At 39.2% G+C, this 17,702-nt stretch overlaps 1 protein-coding gene across 4 annotated transcripts in view; it reads right to left on the bottom strand.

The window, feature by feature from the left end:
• The window catches only part of SORCS3 (sortilin related VPS10 domain containing receptor 3), a 601,218-nt gene that overhangs the window by 75,479 nt on the left and 508,037 nt on the right, over window positions 1-17,702 (bottom strand). For all 4 annotated transcript variants that reach the window (XM_047703327.1, XM_047703328.1, XM_047703329.1 and 1 more), the window contains 3 exons: window positions 17,225-17,301; window positions 14,061-14,152; window positions 4,006-4,113 (listed from right to left, as the gene is read on the bottom strand). In XM_047703327.1, the coding sequence (XP_047559283.1) occupies window positions 4,006-4,113; window positions 14,061-14,152; window positions 17,225-17,301 (277 nt within the window). The remainder of the gene's footprint in view (window positions 1-4,005; window positions 4,114-14,060; window positions 14,153-17,224; window positions 17,302-17,702) is intronic.

Genomic DNA, 17,702 nt, shown 5'->3' with positions numbered 1-17,702 from the left:
CTCTTGCGGAGTCATAGTGGGGAGGAAAGGAAAATAGGAGTGCTATCTCGTCTTTTCAGTAAATGGTTTGGCCCTGAGGTCAATCTCCCTCGTATCCATGTGACCAGCTAAACTCCATCCGAAGCTGAGAAAAAAATTATTACCATTTAAGATTAGATGAACACAGAATTTAAACTGTACCCTTAGACTTGCTAGGGAATGCCCGGTCATATAGAGGTTGGTGTACATGGGATATTATTCAAAGTAATGCCCAAGAGAAGCATGCAATGAGTTTAAAGAGGTTCCACCCAAGAAGGTGCAGGATAAGTCTTATTATAGGAGGAGGAGAAAGCTAAAAAAAAAAAAAAAAAAAAAAAAAAAAAAAAAGAGGGACCAGTATGTGTCTTTCACACAAAAGCAAGGAATACCTTACTTTAGAACCATATGTATCTCTTCACTGCCCAAGTACTGGGCATTCTAGGACCATGTCAGGTTTGACTGTGATGAGCAGCCACATCTGGTTTAATAAATTCAGGCCAACTATACAACCTTCTTGAATGTGTGTACCTTTTGCCTTATGGAATTTAGAATTATACTTTAACTCTTTGATGGCAGTATCAGGAAGTCCTAGAAAAGAGGAAGGTTTTCTTTTCATAGCTAGTGACCAAACAAAGGACAGGAAATAATTTGCAAAAGTTATCTCCTATCAGAGATCCTCTTGAACAAAGATGGTGGTATTCCCAGTAATTCATATGCATCCCAGAATTTATAAGAAAACATCTTGATCTCCTGGCAGAGTATTCTAGGTAAAATAATAGAGTCATTTGTATTCACATTTATTTAATGCACAAGCACACAAACTTTATGAAGACAGGAATTTCTGATTTGTCCTTCTAGAACAGTCCCTACCATATAGGTACCAATAATTTTTTAAGGTTTATTATTATTATTATTCTTTTACAGTATAACCTTACAAAGATCTTGCCAGGACCCTAAATCCTTGGGCTTTCTCTTTCACTGTATCTCTGTTACCTATTTCCGTATGTACATACACGTATGTGTGTATGTGCATCAGTATACACATACACTTGCATATATATACTTATGATACAGGTATATCTACATATTTACCAAATTGTTTGTATTTTAGAAATAATATTTATACTACAATACTTGCTTTAAACATCCAGAACTTAGGCTACACATTATTGCTGGGTATCCACCCAATGATGAAACTTTAGGCTCTAAGCATCAGTAATAATATGCTATATCTTAAATACTGTCTATGCTTATACGGCTACACTTGCATACAGTATTGTTAACTCTTAATAAAGTGATTTCTCAGCCTAACAATAAGAGTCTATTTATTCAGAAACTTTAATTGGAAATTAGTTGGTGAGACAATTCTATAGAAGGTGTATTTTAAGAAAATGGGAAGAAAGTACTGGACGAAACTCAAAAAACAGCCTTACATCCTGAGCAGCAAATTCTATGGGATATCCTTGCTCACATTTTACAACAGAAATGCCCAGAAAAGTCTTCCCATAACACAGGTGCACATCTACAGATATCAGTTACTAATGCAATATACCCCTTGGGAGGATCAGAGCAGCTTTTCCTAGGGCTTGATATCCTTTCTTTCCATTTTCAATCACAGAGCTCTGGGACCCAACCCAGCACCTAAAACATAGCAGATGCTCAAAAATGAGTGTTCAGTCTTTAAAAGGACACATTCACCACCCTTGGAGTTCAAAGAAAATATTTCCCTGGCAATTTAGAAAATTCAGAGAGGATTAAAGAAGAGAATTTAAAATCACTCTTTCTTGCACTTGTCCTAAATGTTTTAAAGGCATTCTTGTGTAACCATTCAGGTTTTCTATTATAAACCTTTTTTGTAATAATGAGGGCACTGGGAATCCTGGACTTTTTCTCTAGACAAGTCCTATAGACATGAGATCATTACAGGCTTCTGCTAAACTGGCTAAAAAGGAGATTTTTAGGATTTCAACATTTTAAAAAGAAGCAGGATTGATTCAATCTTAGAAAGGAAGAAATGAAGATCCAGCACGGCTAGCTACCGGACAGGTAAGTCAGAGCTACTGGATTGCACAGAATCTGAGCTCGGGTGCCCGAAACTGGGGGTGAGATTTTTGTCCCTTTGTTTGTTCTCCCCAATTTATGCACCAGTTTTCATCACAGCTGAGTATTTTCTGTTACTTGGAAAGCCCAGACGACTGGCCAGTCAACACTCTGGATGTCAGAATGGACCTAAAGAGGTGGGACATGGCAAAGAATTCAAGTTGGGGTCCAGACTATGACACTTGGACAAAACTGCACAGCTGCAGTTGTCACAGACTTTTTTAAACTGATACTCTCAGGAAAAGAAAGTACAAAACTAGCCATTTGCCCTGTATTTGCCTCCTCCTCAAAGCCCATAAGTCTCATTCAGGAAAAGACTGATTCAAACTATAAAGACATTCATGAACGCAAAGCTTCCCAAAGAATAGCAGGATTCCCTAGGGGAAGAAGACCACACTCTTCCCTCAAACCAGCGGAGAAGTATTCTGTGGGCCCCTCTGTGTCAACCCCACAACATGGCAGCTTTCCTTAATCTTGCCAAGTGACTCCCTTCAGTCCGTTCAACGAAGATGAAGGTGTACAAAGCTCTAGTCACTTCAAATTGCAGGAGGCAATGGTGGTATTGGCTGGTGGAGGGCTACCGTGACCATCTCCCCATATCCCCCTACGTATCCATGTGCACACAAACACACATAGGTGATCAGCTCTTTAGGAATTAGAGTTAGACAGACTTTTTTTTTTTTTTTTACAAATATAAAACCATTTATTTTTTTTCCAAGATTATTTTTAACTTTTTAATTGAACAACTTTATAACATTTATAACATTTTTTTTTCTTTTCAGTGTAACAGTATTCATTGTTTTTGTACCATACCCAGTGCTCCATGCAATACGTGTCCTCCCTAATACCCACCACCTTGTTCCCCCAACCTCCCACCCCCCGCCCATTCAAGACCCTCAGGTTGTTTTTCAGAGTCCATAGTCTCTCATGGTTCACCTCCCCTTCCAATTTCCCTCAACTCCCTTCTCCTCTCCATCTCCCCCTACTGGGTATTTACCCCAAAGATACTGATGTAGTGAAAAGAAGGGCCATCTGTACCCCAGTGTTTATAGCAGCAATGGCCACGGTCGCCAAACTGTGGAAAGAACCAAGATGCCCTTGGACGGACGAATGGATAAAGAAGATGTGGTCCATATACACTATGGAGTATTATGTCTCCATCAGAAAGGATGAATACCCAACTTTTGTATCAACATGGACAGGACTGGAAGAGACTATGCTGAGTGAAATAAGTCAAGCAGAGAGAGTCAATTATCATATGGTTTCACTTATTTGTGGAGCATAACAAATAACATGGAGGACATGGGGAGATGGAGTTAGACAGACTTTTAAAAACTAGTACCAAATCATTAAAATTTTCTTTAATATTCAGAAAGCACTCTGAGGATTTTTATAACTTAAAGATCATCTATTCTCGGTGTAAAGGAACAGAGAAAAATGTAGAATGACAACTGTGTGTGTGTGTGTGTGTGTGTGTGTCACAGACTCCAGGAGTTTCCCTTAAAATATTCCCTTATTCCAGTATGTTGGCTGTTTTATTTGTTATACCTGTCCCTGTCCCTTGCCCCCTACTGGACCATTTCGGAAAGAAACAGGCCATGTCTAAAGACTGAAGCTTTCTGTTTGCTTGGATTTTGGATACATGGAAATTTGTTAGAATATCCTAAATACTGTTAGAAGCAACTGGTCACTTAAGAGCCTAGCTTTTTAGATGTTGTCAGTAGCTTTCTAAGTTGGTGGGTATAGGAACATATACTTCCACTTTACAGATGAGGAAACTAGGGACCAGATTGGAATGTTTTGGGGTTCCCCAGGAAAACCTGTGGCCTCAGCGGAGAAAGAACCCATGTCTCAGGCTCCTATCAGCACAGCAGAATAAGTACTCACGTCATGATTTGGGTCTCTACTCCCGCCTCCACCAGAGCCCCGTCAACAAAGAGAGGAACCGAAGTGAAGCCATACTTGTCCCAGGAGTGGCCCTCGTCAAAACTCACCCTGGGTTAGAAACAAATACAGGGAAGAGACAGCTGAAAATCAAACCACACTTCTTTGCAACCATTTTTCAGGTTATTAAAGTCTCCTCTGCATCTCACTTTCTGGCAGTCTGAATTATTAATAGGTACTCACCTTTAACGTCTCCCCACATTATTATGAGAGTTGATCAAAACTACATTTCCTGGCCCAGGCTGAGACAGCACCAGAGATGCGGAAATATTTCAACATATTAGAATCAAAAAACAACCAAAACCAACCCAAACATGAGGGCTGAGTGGATAGTGTCACGTTTCAAGTAATCAGAACGGAACCCAAGGTTCAATTTACAGCACAATCAATTCAGTCCTTGGAGTTTCTGACACAGATAAATTGAGTAGTGCAGGGTGTACCCTAAGGGAGGGGAGGTGTGTGTCTTTCAGATCAAACTTAAAAAAAAAAAAAATTTCCTATTTGTTCAGAATGAATGCTAGGATCATTTTCCCTCCCCAGTGCCACTTTCAGGAGCTTTTAGAGATGAGTGTTGAGTGTCTAAGATGAACCAGGCAATGCTGTGCCAACTTTTGTCCAGTGGCAAGAAAAGGTCCAGCCCTTTGTGGTTATAACACCTGAAACTCTTTAAAGGGAAGTGTTACTAGTGGAGGAGACTGGGGCAATTTTGAGTGCTGGCTTTTTTCCCTTTGTTGATATTATCAAGTACCTGACCCTCCTTCTTCCCCAAGGCAGCTTTACTTGCTTCAGTCCCTGCGATCCTTCTTGGCTAAATTAAATCTTCATTCTTCCCTGACTCCGTAACTCAGGATTCTCTGAGTTCAACTGTAGGAACTCCGTAGGCTTCTCCCCGTAATAATGCTGAATGATGACTTCTTAATGGACTTTAAAACCACCCATTCGAAAGTATAATCTTGGGAGTTCACTAGTCATATATGTCTGCTTTTTCGAATGACTCCTTAAAACCACCCATACATCTTTATTATAATATTTCTTACCTGATATTTAATAAATAAATGCCTGATTTTTCCAGTAAACTTTGAGTTGAGGTCAAAGGTCATACTATTTATTTTTGCATTCCTAGTACCTAGCAGAAAAATGGGAACCTCCTTGGCACTATATAAATGTTAAATGAATAAATAAACAAAAGAAAGAATGATTTGCCACACTCTTCCAATCCATCCATTTTTTTTGAAGCATGCTTTCTCTTTCTATCTTATACTTTCTTAATATGTTTTTTTTTTTAATTTGTGGCATACCTAAGTCTATATTCACCAAAAAAAGAAAGGAGACAGTCTGACATTAAGGTTTTATGAGTTCACAAATTATTGGTGTCTGTCTTAACTTTTTTAAAGTAATTTTATTGACTTATTTTTGACATGTAAAAATTGTGTGCATTTACAAGTGTACAACTTAATATTTTGATATATGTATATGTTGTGAAAAGATCGCCACAATCAAGCTGGTTTGATCAAACAGGGGTGGCAGGGTAGGGGCAGGAAGGAGAAATGAAGACACATTGGTCAAAGGGTTCAAAGTTTCTGTTATGCAAGAGGAACGAATTCCAGGTATCTAATGTACAACATGATGACAGTTAACAATACTGTCTTAACTTCTTAAAGAATTTGGTCATTTCAGACTTTTTTTTTTTTATAGGCTGAAGCTTACATAACCATCAAGCTGACGCAGAGAATGTTGGGCAGATCTGAATGGTTTTTCTTAAAAATGAGTTTCTTATCATAAAAGGGAAAACAAAAGCATGACTGGGAATGGACTTTACCTTTCTTGCCATGGATCTGCTTGGTTCCTAAAATAATCATAGTTTGTTTTTTGTTTTTTTTTTTTTTAGTATGCTGTGGCCACTAAATAGTTAACTACGAGAGAAGCCTAGGAGATAAGAAATCATTTGTTTAGTCTTCTGTGTGGGTCACTTAGGATAAACTAGTTACTATATTGATAGAAAGAAGCCAAAGTGAGTTGAAGGCCTCTGTCCTTTCTTCTCAGAGTAAACAGCAGTGGGTTCTAGGAGCATCCCAGGGAAGGAGAAGCCTTCACGTCACTGCCACTGAGAATGCGGCAGAAGATAGTCATTGTACAATGAAAAGACAAAATACCACAGAGTAGACAAGGAGCGACCATCACAGCCTTCTAGCTCTGAGATGGAGGTGCCAAGGAAAAGCCAAGGCCAAGTTAGAAAGAAAAAGTGGAAGATAAGGTCTTCCTTGTGGAATTCATGAACTGAATTGAACTGAATTCATATGGAAGGAGAAGCAGCATGGGTTAGATAGAATAATGAGATGAGAAGAAAAACTAAGAAATGCCAAAACCCAGGTGGGAAAGCTAGCGTACACAGTAACTGAAGCCCAATGTCTATTATAACCCATGTTTAGAGGCATAAGCAAGGAGACAGCCCTACAGAGCCAGGGCGAGGAATGGATCCCATGGTTTTCACTTAGGGTCAACGAACCACTTGGAAGCTCAGGACTGTGCCATGCAGGTGATTTTATGAGATCAGTAATTTCTAACTCTTGAATATTGTGAGTTAATTATTAAAAACAAAACAAAATAAAACTCTCTAAACAAACTTCATAAAATATGACATGAGAAAATTTAATCTCTTAGGTATCAGAAATTTGGGTCTGCACGGCCTGCCATTTGTGAGAGCTAGACTTCTCTGATTACTAGAAGTTTTCTTTAATGCTCTGAAGTAACTATAGTGAATGGTATCCCCAAGGGATGCACCTTTTTTCCCCATCTCAGTGCAGTAGCTCCTTGAGGGCAGCGACAAAGGAACTGAGAATTCTTCGTTAAGTCCATAGGTGAAAGTGAAATTGGTTTGCCACTACTCAGAGAGACAGATGTAAAGTTCCAATGGATCCCTGAATAGTGGCAAGACAAGACTATAAAATCAAAATAAAATAAGTTTCCTTTGTCAAATATTTGTTGATGCCTATGTGCCCGGTCTGGCAGTGGCCTCTGTTCAAAGGATCTAGTGGTGAACAGGAAAGGGCAGGCTCTAGCTCAAGTGGAACTTACATTCTAACTTGAGGAGACAAATAACATTCAGACAAATGGATTAAAAAATATGAGTTGTGGGAAGGCTGGGTGGCTCAGTTGGTTAAGCATCGGCCTTCGGCTCAGGTCATGATCCTAGGGCCTGGGATTGAGTTCCACATTGGGCTCCTTGCTCAGCTGGGAGTCTAATTCTCTCTCTGCCTGCCGCTCACCCTGCTTTGTGTTCTCTCTCTCTCTCTGAAAAATAAACAAAATCTTAAAAAAGAAGAAAATACTTATTTAAAAAATATGAGATGTAGAAAATATGAATTATAAATACACGTCATGAAGACAATTAAAACAGAGTGATGTGATAGAGAGTGATAGAGAGTGACTACTTTGTATTGAAAATTCAAGAGAGTTGTCTTTTAAGTGGTGACATTTAAACTGAGATCAGGGGGTGCCTGGGTAGCTCAGTCAGTTAAGTATCTGCCTTTGGCTCAGGTCATGATCCCAGGGTCCTTCAACTGAGTCCCACATCAGGCTCCCTGCTCAGCAAGGAGTCTGCTTCTCCCTTTCCCTCTGCTGCTCCCCTACTTCTGCACTCTCTCTCACATGCTCTCTCTCAAATAAATAAAATCTTCTAATAAATAAATAAATAAATAAATAAACTGAGATCTGAAGGATAATAAGGAACAAACTATGCAAAGACCCAGGTGAGAGCCATTCCAGAGGGAAGATGTAGTGTGAAAGGAAGCTGCTGTGTGGAAAGGGCAGAAAGACAGTCAGTGGCTGTAGATCAGTGGGAAAGTAGATTAGCAGAAAGAAATGGAGTCCGAAAATTAGGCTGGGCAGAATATGAGGGACCTTGTTTCCAGCTGAAATGAAAGAGGTATGTTTTGATTTAAATTTTAAAACACAATTTTCATTTTTTTATGGGGAATAGATTCTCAAGATTCAAAGTGAATACAAGGAGATGAACTGGGGGAGAGTAACAATTGTAAGAGACCTATGTAGAAAGGGGTCTGGGTAAAGGTTACAGTAGTCTAAAAAGAAAGAGATGGAAAGGATGTTTTTATAAGTGAAGTCAATAGGATTTGGTAATAAAATGTACACAGGTTTTGTTTGAGCAAAAGTAAGAAATCACGGACAACATAGATTTTTATGGTTAAGCAGCTGAGATGGAGAAATGGGAAGAACAGGAGAAGCAAAGCTTTTTGCTTGTTTTTATTTGGTCCACTTCAAGGTTTAGATGCTTTTTGGACTTCCATGTTGTGACACACTGTCAAGGAGAACTTTAGATGGAGGGAACCAAATTTCTGGGAAGTAATCAAAGTTGGGAATATAGATTTGGAAGTTGCTCATAAGGTAGGACCAACTTAAAGCAGAATGTTTAACTAGAAAGAAAAAAAGAGCCCCACATCCAGAGAAGAGAAATGAGTAACTAATGATAAGTTCAGGCTGAAAACAACTGGGGTCACTGTCAATCATTAAGTTATTTTTCTAAAAATGACACTATTGTGAGAGGTAATCAAGCCACTGTGAATCTAGTATGTGTTCACAGATAGATAGCATGCATAATAGAAGAAATTATCCTTCTACTAAATCCTAAATACTATGTTTAGTTACAATCATTGTAGAGAAACTGACAAACAATGTGATTAAAGGTAAAAAACAGGTTGTTCTAGAAATGGGTATATGAATTGAAGAGAGCTTAGGGAAAGGAAGAACAGAGCTGAATTAATTACCATTGCCTTTTAATTCTTTTTAGTAAGAAAGATGTAGTTAAACATATAAAAAAAACTATTTTTTAACAACTGAAAAGGGGAAATGTCTGTGAAAGAAATCAGTCATTGGATGCATAAAGATATTAATGAAAAATACAGATAAAATAAAGGAGAAAATATTTCCATTCTCACAACTGTTCTAAAGAGAACAAATATTTGTGCACAAGAATTTAAGTTTCCAAGTTTTTTGTCTTGTTTACTTTTACAACCCAGCCCTTCAGCTGATGCTGGATAGATAATTTAAGCTCAGTGTGTTAGGAATGAATGCATACATGCATAAAATCTGTCTTGAGTTGCATATCTGATCATTTTCCAAAACTCAGAAAATTAGACAAAGAGATCTCTTGAGGTCCCTTCCAGCTCTAAAAATCATGTGGAATGCTGGATCAGACTTACTCAGCATAGCTCTGGGTAGCAGAACAGATACTAATGGACATTAATTATAAGTAGATTCACTATTGCTCAGCATAAAAGCAATCTTTCTAACAACTACAGCCATTATACGAGATGGGAACTGTCTTGGGTATATGCGAGTTGTTCAGCCCTGTACCACTGTGGTGAAGGAGGGTGATCCTCTGGGTGTCACAGAAGTATCTGCTACGCTAGGTGTGAAGCCAAACTACACATTCTCTAAGACCCTTTCTTATTCCAGCATCTATGACTTTATTACATTGACATCAAATCCACTAAAAGGAACAGAATCTTCCAAGAATAGCTAAGTCCTCCCAGAAGTCTCTAGCACAGAAATAGAGTTATAGTGGTCACTGGGAATCAGTATTCCTCCCTTTGGTTAGTTGCATCACTCCATCTTATGTGATCAGAGACCTGGAAGTTCTTTTTAGAGACCTGGAAGTTCTTCACAACAGCACATGCACTTTCCCTTTTCAGAGGCATGTATTGGTTAGGACTACTGTTTGCATGAGAATGTGCCTCTGGACAAGACACCAATGCTCACCACCATTTATAGAAAACAAAAGGAACACAAAGGGCCAGGTGATATTTCATTTCCTGTTTCCAAGAACATCTTATTGAAAGGAGACACTGACAGCTTGTCAAGGCTAAGTAAGCGGTAGGACCCCTCTCTACCTGCCAATTAGTAGCTCTGTCTATTGTGAGTCTTCATTAGAGCACTGCATTCCATAGGGCTCCATTATTCATTTCACCCTAATGCATTCATGGTCTAAAGATAACACTGGATGGAGGGCTTACCTGAAACAGCACTTAGGTTCTAATCTCTATGCATCCAAATGTACATGGTCACAAATAGATGGGCTCATTTGTATGCTGTTTTGTCTTCATGTGTATCTAGCTACCTATCATTTCAATTTATGGGAAACAGCATGCCTTATTAGTCTAGCTAACATTTCCTCAGCTTTTCAATTATGACTCCTCTTTTCTCTGAAAGGCAATGTAGCTATTATTTAAATTCGAGAACCACTATACCCTTGTGTAAGAGTGGGTAGGCTGGTGTGGGGCTTTTTTTTCTATGCAAATATATATACACATCTGTGTTAAATATAATGTCAGTTTGAGGCCTACCCAGAAAATAACAATGAATTGATAACTTTTCTCTCAGTTAAAATGAACTATTTTTTTACCTTGAAGGTTGTGACTTAATTAGAAGCCACTGGTGATGAAGAAACTGCTTGAGTTTCACAAGCTTGCAATTTATATGCATGAGACAAAAATCAGTCCAGAATTTCATAAGGAACACTGGTGATAATGGTATGGTCAAGTCCTTCCAAAACACTTACTTAGCCTTTGAAAGAGAAGTGCAAAGCAGAATTTTTGAATTGGTTATTTGTGTTCTAACACACAGCTTCGAAAGCTGGCTTTAACCATTGCAGAGATTATTTCAGAGAATGGCATTCACAGGTAGGCAAGTAAGCAGAAATCACGGGTGGTGGTTAAGTTCAAGGGAACATTTGTAGCATTTATGACAAATGGCAGTGTCGACATCCGTTAAATGGAGAAAATTCTATCTCAAAAGCTTAGTATGAAAAATCACGTTTAATACTTTGTAAGTTGGAGTAGGCAAACACAGGGAGGGAGGTGTTAACATTATTGTAAGAGGAAGTTGAATGGGAATGTAGCTATTTTTTCTGAGCTTTACCAACATCTTCTACCAACAAAAAAGATTTCATGGAGCAAGGCTTTGTACTCCTGACTTAGAGAGGCACGATTTTATCCTACTTCAATATCCCTGAGAGAATATTAAACAATTCTCCCAGCTTGGATGGTTACCCTCCAGAAACTCCCAGACAAATGCTCCTTTTGGAAGTGATCAGGTCTTGGGTGAGAAACTACTACAGAACCGACTGAATGGTCAGGTGTAAGGATGGAAGATGAACCAAAACCAAAACTCTCTAGTCCCTCTGTTCCATGCCAGATATACTTGCTTCTCCTATCCCCAGAAGGAAATAACACTACCAAATTCCTCTTTTCCTTAGAACAAGGAAACGTTTGTGCAAAAGACTCTAGAAATCAATCACTAAGTACTAGGTTCCTACCATAATGAGGGAGAAAGAGCAGGAGGGTGATGGTCAAGTGTGACTTGTGGGGTTGCCACACCCTTCTCTTGAGACTTAAGTGGAAGAATTCTGCTCAGCTCTATCTGTCCTCAGGGCATTTACCAATTTTCTTATTGAGACATCAATGGAAGTTCTTAGAACGGCATAATAAGGGCTAAAAAATGTTGCCTTTCTTGGTTAAAAAACAAACAACTGAACTTGTTTTAAGAGTCAAGTAATCCTGTCTGAGAGTACAAGTGCCATTCAGTCCTCAATAGAGAGGCTCTTCCCTCCATAAGGAGGCAGGTCTTTGCAGAAGAAGGAATTACCTACAGGCTCAACCCGGCATTTAAGTTCTTCTGAGTCCCATGCACCCTAATTTACTCCCACCTTTGATTCCAATCAACTATATTTTCTGAACACTCCCTGCTTTTCCTGAATCCCAGGTTTTGGTCACAGCCTCTCTCCCCTTGGCTTGCCTTTCATCAGCCCTCTGACTCCTGGCAGCCTTTTTCAAGAACTAACTCTCATGTCAGCAGCTACCTGAAGACCCCCTTATACACTAGGCAGGACTCCATGCTCTGCTAAGATCCCAGCAATACATATGGCCAGCAAACTTTAGCAGGCATTGCTTGGATTTCTGGTGATATGTGGACTACCTAAGCTCCTTATCTTAACTATGACCTCCCAGAGAGCTGGGGCCATGTGATAAGCCTCTGAGTACTCATTAAAGTATCTGGAAAATTCATTTAAAACAGAAGAATATCTGTAATAGAGATCCAACTTAGTGCTGCTAGGTACTAGCTGTGTATCCTTGAGCAAAAAATTTATTATGTCTGCATTTCAATGCCATTATAAATATGTGATTAAAAAGAGTACCCACACACATAAGGTTGTTGGGTTGTTAAAGAACTAACTGAGATGATTCATGTAAAGGGTTTAGAATGGTGCCTGGAATATAATTCCTCAAAAACTCCTGACTATCATTAGTATTAAGTAATTACACACTTCTGATTCTACCCAAAAAGCATATAATCAGTAGTAAAAGGATGGTAAAGAATAACAGTGAGAACTTGTATATGCTTATTCTTGAGTTGATAGAGCACTTTTCCTTCAAATGGCTCCATACACTTTTTAAAAAAAATTTAGCCTCATTATCTCTCTGAAGACAGAGTGATAGATAAAAACCACTGGGATTTATGTTAGCTTGAGCTCTAAGAAACTGACGTTATTTAACCATTTTTGACCAACAAAAATGGCAAGATGATATGGTTTAACTTAATAACTGAGAGAAACCCTCTTGAGTCCTTGCCAAGGTGACTGAAGCCTGAATTTGGCACCTGGAATTCCTAGGTCTTTTCCTGATTACAATCTGATGCTTCCCAGTAAACCTCTGACTTTAAAAGTGTTAGTCTCCCAAAATCAAGGATCTGGGAGTTAAGCCAGAGTCCATCCTCCAGCTCATGGTTCATCCCAACAACTGCACTCTAGCTGGCATACCCTTACTGTCAAATATTCACTCTCAAATATTTGCTTTGCTGCATCTAAAGCCTGAAATTCTTCCCCTTCAGCGTATAATCACACATTGTACTCATTTATCCCCTGCCAAAAGCCAAAAAAAACAACAGAATCATCATCATCATCAACATCATCATCACATATTCTCACAGATCTTTCTCATCATCACCATCAAAATATATTCTCACAGATCTTTGTCCTCACTGGAGGGCCTTACATATACACACTCAACCTCATTCCATAATCAACTTTATTGAAAGTTATCTACAGTGTTCCCACTTCACTCCATTACTTATCATTCATTCATTCATCATTCATAAATCTATTGTAATCTACCTTTCAATCCCACTTCTCTTTTGAATCTACTCTGACACAGATCACTAATGACCCCCTTTACTCCTCTATATTGCTTAATCCTAGATTGTTTTTCATTCCATAACTAATTTGGTCTGATTATAGAATTTGGTGCTATTGATCATCCCTTTCTTCAGCAACCATGAAAACATTTCTCCTGTGTTTTTATTGTTTAGTCTACTTCTTCTTGGTCTGTTCCATAATTTATTTTCTGTCCTCTGTGCTGATACTCAACTGTGTCCCACTGTTTTCTCCTTGTTGTACCCACTCTTCTGAGGCATTGAACCCACTGCCATAGCTTTACCTACCATCTAATGGCTAATGACTCCAAATCTGGAGTGTCAGCCCAGATCTCTGTCCTGACATTCAGATGAATATACCTGAGAAATTATCATCTCTGCTTGAACATTCACAGACATTGCAAACACAACTTACCTAGAACTGAATTTTGTGTCTGCTATATGAACCTAACATTCTTCTTGCAGCAATCTTCATTTCCTGTATTTTGGATTCCTAATTTCAGCTGTTTGAACTCACAGTTTATTCCTGGTCTTTTCTGCTTATCTGAGTCCCCATTCCTACTACCCTGCTCTAATCATTATACTTCCCATCTAAATTATCTGCTGGCCTATCACTGCTACCTAAGAGTTAGATGATGGAATATATATTAAATGGAAGGATGGATGAATTAATGAAAGAGGAAATGGGTAAATGGGTGCAAAGTCATGCAAAAAAACTTGTTCCAACACTTTCCACTAAAAAATTGCTCATTAATAGGGTAGGGAGCTGTCCTTACCACAAATGTCTGACTGGTAGAGGTGTGTGTTTCATGGCCACGAGGGCGCCACCCCAGTCTAGGAACCAGACATTGTACTCTTCATCAAAGATCTGGAACAACAACAACAACAACAATCATAGCAACACCTTACATTTGCATAGTGCTTGACAGTTTACAAAATCTTTCACATTGTTTCATCTAGGTTCTGAGCTTTTCAACAACCCTATCAGGTAGTTTGGCAAGTACTATCATCCCCACTTAATAGATGAAGACATGGGCTTTGGAGAGAACAAGTAATTCTCCCAAGTCCACTCAAATGGCATTTCCAGGGCTCCCTCCACTAGTACTATGAAACAGTGTGCTACAAAGAGTTGAGATAACAAGATGCGCAGCTAGATAACACAAAAGAAAATATGACTTCAAAAATGTTTCCCCATCTTTGCATCCAAGTAAGTTACTACTCAGCTTTCTTCTTTCTCATCTAAGCAGATTTTTGCTAATTTATAAATGGCCTGTGTCTTACAGTATTGTTCATAAACTGTCTAGGAATGTAAAGATAATTTCTGTAGACACTAATGTATACATTACGACCAATTTCTTACACTGAGCCACCACCTCCTAGGTTTCCATGCAAGGTGGATGAAGGCCTAAGTTTGACCCTTGAGGATCTTTACTCTGAATGTACATTGCAACACAGTGCTTCAAGGGACCTAGAGTTATTCACTCTTGATTCATCTCTTTGTCCTTTACTTATTCATCCATCTACTCATTCATTCACACATTCAGTGATCCATCCATCCATCTAACCAGAGGCATTTCCTAAGCACCTACTATGATGCTAGGCTCTGAGCAATGAGAACTTCAGATGTAATCCCACATGTATCGATGCTTCTATTATATATAACTATCATATCTCCAACCTGAAACAGGAAAAAACATTTCTGCAGCAGAAAACCAACCTCCTTCTTTAGATTTCTAGAGGAAGCTAGAATTGGACAATTCCTCTGGCTCTTAACCACTACAGGTGTTTCCTACAGCCTGGATGGAGAGGTTGGGATGGTGGGTTAAGTGAACCATAGTAGAAAAGGTAAGGAGGTCTATTTAAAAGAGAGAGATTAGGAGGAATGTGGTCTCCTGTACATATGCCCCCAGGAACACCATAGAGAAAAAGTAAATGGATTCTCAGGCCTAACCTCTCAACTGGTTTCTTTTCTCACATTTGCCTTTTAAGGAAATAAAAATGTGCACATTAATGGTAGTCTTAATGCAAAAAGGACCTCAGGGTGATTCATTTATATATCAAATAGAAGCAGGGACTCTGAACCTATAATGCCAGCGTTTTCTCTCCAAAGCTCAAATGTGGGCTCTGTGATAAGACACATAATGGAGATGCTGGATTGAAGTCTGTGGATGAGGAGTATAAGAGTCTCAGCATGGGGAAGACGGGGACACCATTCACTTTTCATTTTCCTCTCGATCACTCTGGCCACTGCTAACAATTGCCCTGTGCAAAACTGGAGTGGAAACTGGAATCCCTAACTAACTGGAAAAAGAAAAAGAAAACCAAAGTAGTGGCAACACAAGGAAGGAATGTTGCAGTGGCCACTCGGCCAGGTGAGCTATTTCTTGAGCTGGAGAGACAATGGTTTGTTGTTGGGAGTTTCTGTACCGGAAGAGTTGATGTTCCAGTTTCCATCCTCATTTGACACTTAAGAGATTATCTTATATTCTGAAGATATGTTCTGAATGATGTGTCTGCTCCTCATCTACCTAATTATTGCCCGTGGGTAGGAACCTTAACTATTCTTTGTTGTATGCCTTATAGTTCTTAAAATAGCTGGTTGCATCTGGTGGGCTTGGTAAATTTTTCTTCTGATAGTGGTAGTGGCAACAGTGGTAGCAATGGGGGTGATGATGGTGATGCTGGTGATGGTGATGACAGCTTCACTAAGAGATCCAAAATTGGAACTTGTCCAACTAGATAATAGACGGTGGTCGCACCTGCATCAAGATGTTCAGTGCTCTTCCTTCATCTTCCTCAGGTGAAAACCTTCTCACCTTTCAGACTTAGTGAAAAGTCAACTCTTCTTGTGAAGTCTTCCCCAGTTTCCTCAAGTAGAATCAATTCCTCCCTTTTCCCTGCAGGCTAAAAATGCCACTAAAATATCAGGGGCACCTGGGTGGCTTAGTCAGTTAAGCATCCAGCTCTTGATTCAGTCTCAGGTCATGATCTCAGAGTCATGAGATCAAGCCCCACATAAGACTCTCTTAAAATTCTTAAGATTCTCTCCCTCTGCCTCTGCCTGTCCCCCCTGCTCATGGGCACTCTCTGTCTTAAAAAAATCATTCTAAACTATAGTTAGTTATTTATGAAGCTGTTTTCTCTACTTAATTTTGAACTCCTAGAAGAAACGGACTCCAAAATATTCAATTGCCTCCTCAGGTTTGTACTTGACACCTGGCTGACACTGTATAAATCTGTGTTGTTTAATACAGTGGCCACATGAGACTATTTAAATTTAAATTGATTAAAATAAAATAAGAAATTCAGTTCCTCTGTCACACTAGCCCCATTTCAAGTGTTCAATAGCCACATGGGATGGCATAGACACGGAACATTTTCTTCCTTCCTTGCAGGAAGTTCTATTGGACAGTGTGCTACAAATGTGTGTAAAATTGAATTAATTTTTCATGTAGATATGTATCTGTTAATCTGTTTCATACTTCCTTTAGGTTGGGCCTACATAATACTTAACCCACCAGAGACTTCCACAGCTTTGTGATTTTAATATTCCAACTCGCTCATCTTGTAGATAAAGAAACAGATCCAGCAAGGTAAAGGGACCCATCTACCCAGATCCATAGCACATTAGGGGTAGGAATCATTTCATCAGTTGTATCCCCAGAAACCAGCAGAGTACTTAGCATCCAATGGCTGTCCCATACTTACACTGAATGAAAGAATGGAAAAAATGAAAAAATTCCAGTTCTTCCTGTTCCTTGCCCAATGCCTTCATTTTACCCCACGGCCCATCTGTCAGCAAAAATGGACCAAACTGAATAGCTTCTTCCATGTTTTTTTGCAACCACAGTCATACTGAGCCTGAGAATTTACAGGAAAAAAGAGATGTTGGCAGAACTTGCCCTAAGTGCCTCATCCCTGCCCCAGTTCTCCCAGTTACCTGTCTCCATGTGTTGCCCCCATCAGAAGAGATGAACACACCAATATCAGTATATGAGAGCTCCGGGCCAATGTTCCCTGAAACATAAGCAGATCGTTTGTAATCGCTGATTTGGGACTTGGGGGGAAGGCGGCAGAGAGTTAAGGTTTTCCAAGTTATGTTTAAGGTTGATGTGGGGCTGCCTGGCTAGCGCAGTCAGAAAAGATGTGACTCTTGATCTTGGGGTCATGAGTTTGAGCTCCCCGTTGGGTGTAGAAACTACTAAAAACAATGATTAATTAATTGTTACGAATTCCTTTAAAATAAATAAAAATAAAGTTGATGCGTGTAGTGCTTTTTTGGTGCCATATCAAAAACCCAGCAAGAAGAAAAAAACAATATGGGAACCAAAGTAAATAATATGACAGGAATGCATTTTTAAATGGTTAAGACTCAAAGACTCGATATTAATGAGCTTGGATCTCTTGAACAATTCATG

Source organism: Lutra lutra, chromosome 14 (assembly GCF_902655055.1).
Source record: "Lutra lutra chromosome 14, mLutLut1.2, whole genome shotgun sequence".
Taxonomy (NCBI): domain Eukaryota; kingdom Metazoa; phylum Chordata; class Mammalia; order Carnivora; family Mustelidae; genus Lutra; species Lutra lutra.
Note: the sequence above shows the minus strand (reverse complement) of the source record. Positions and strands in the feature narration are given on the sequence as shown.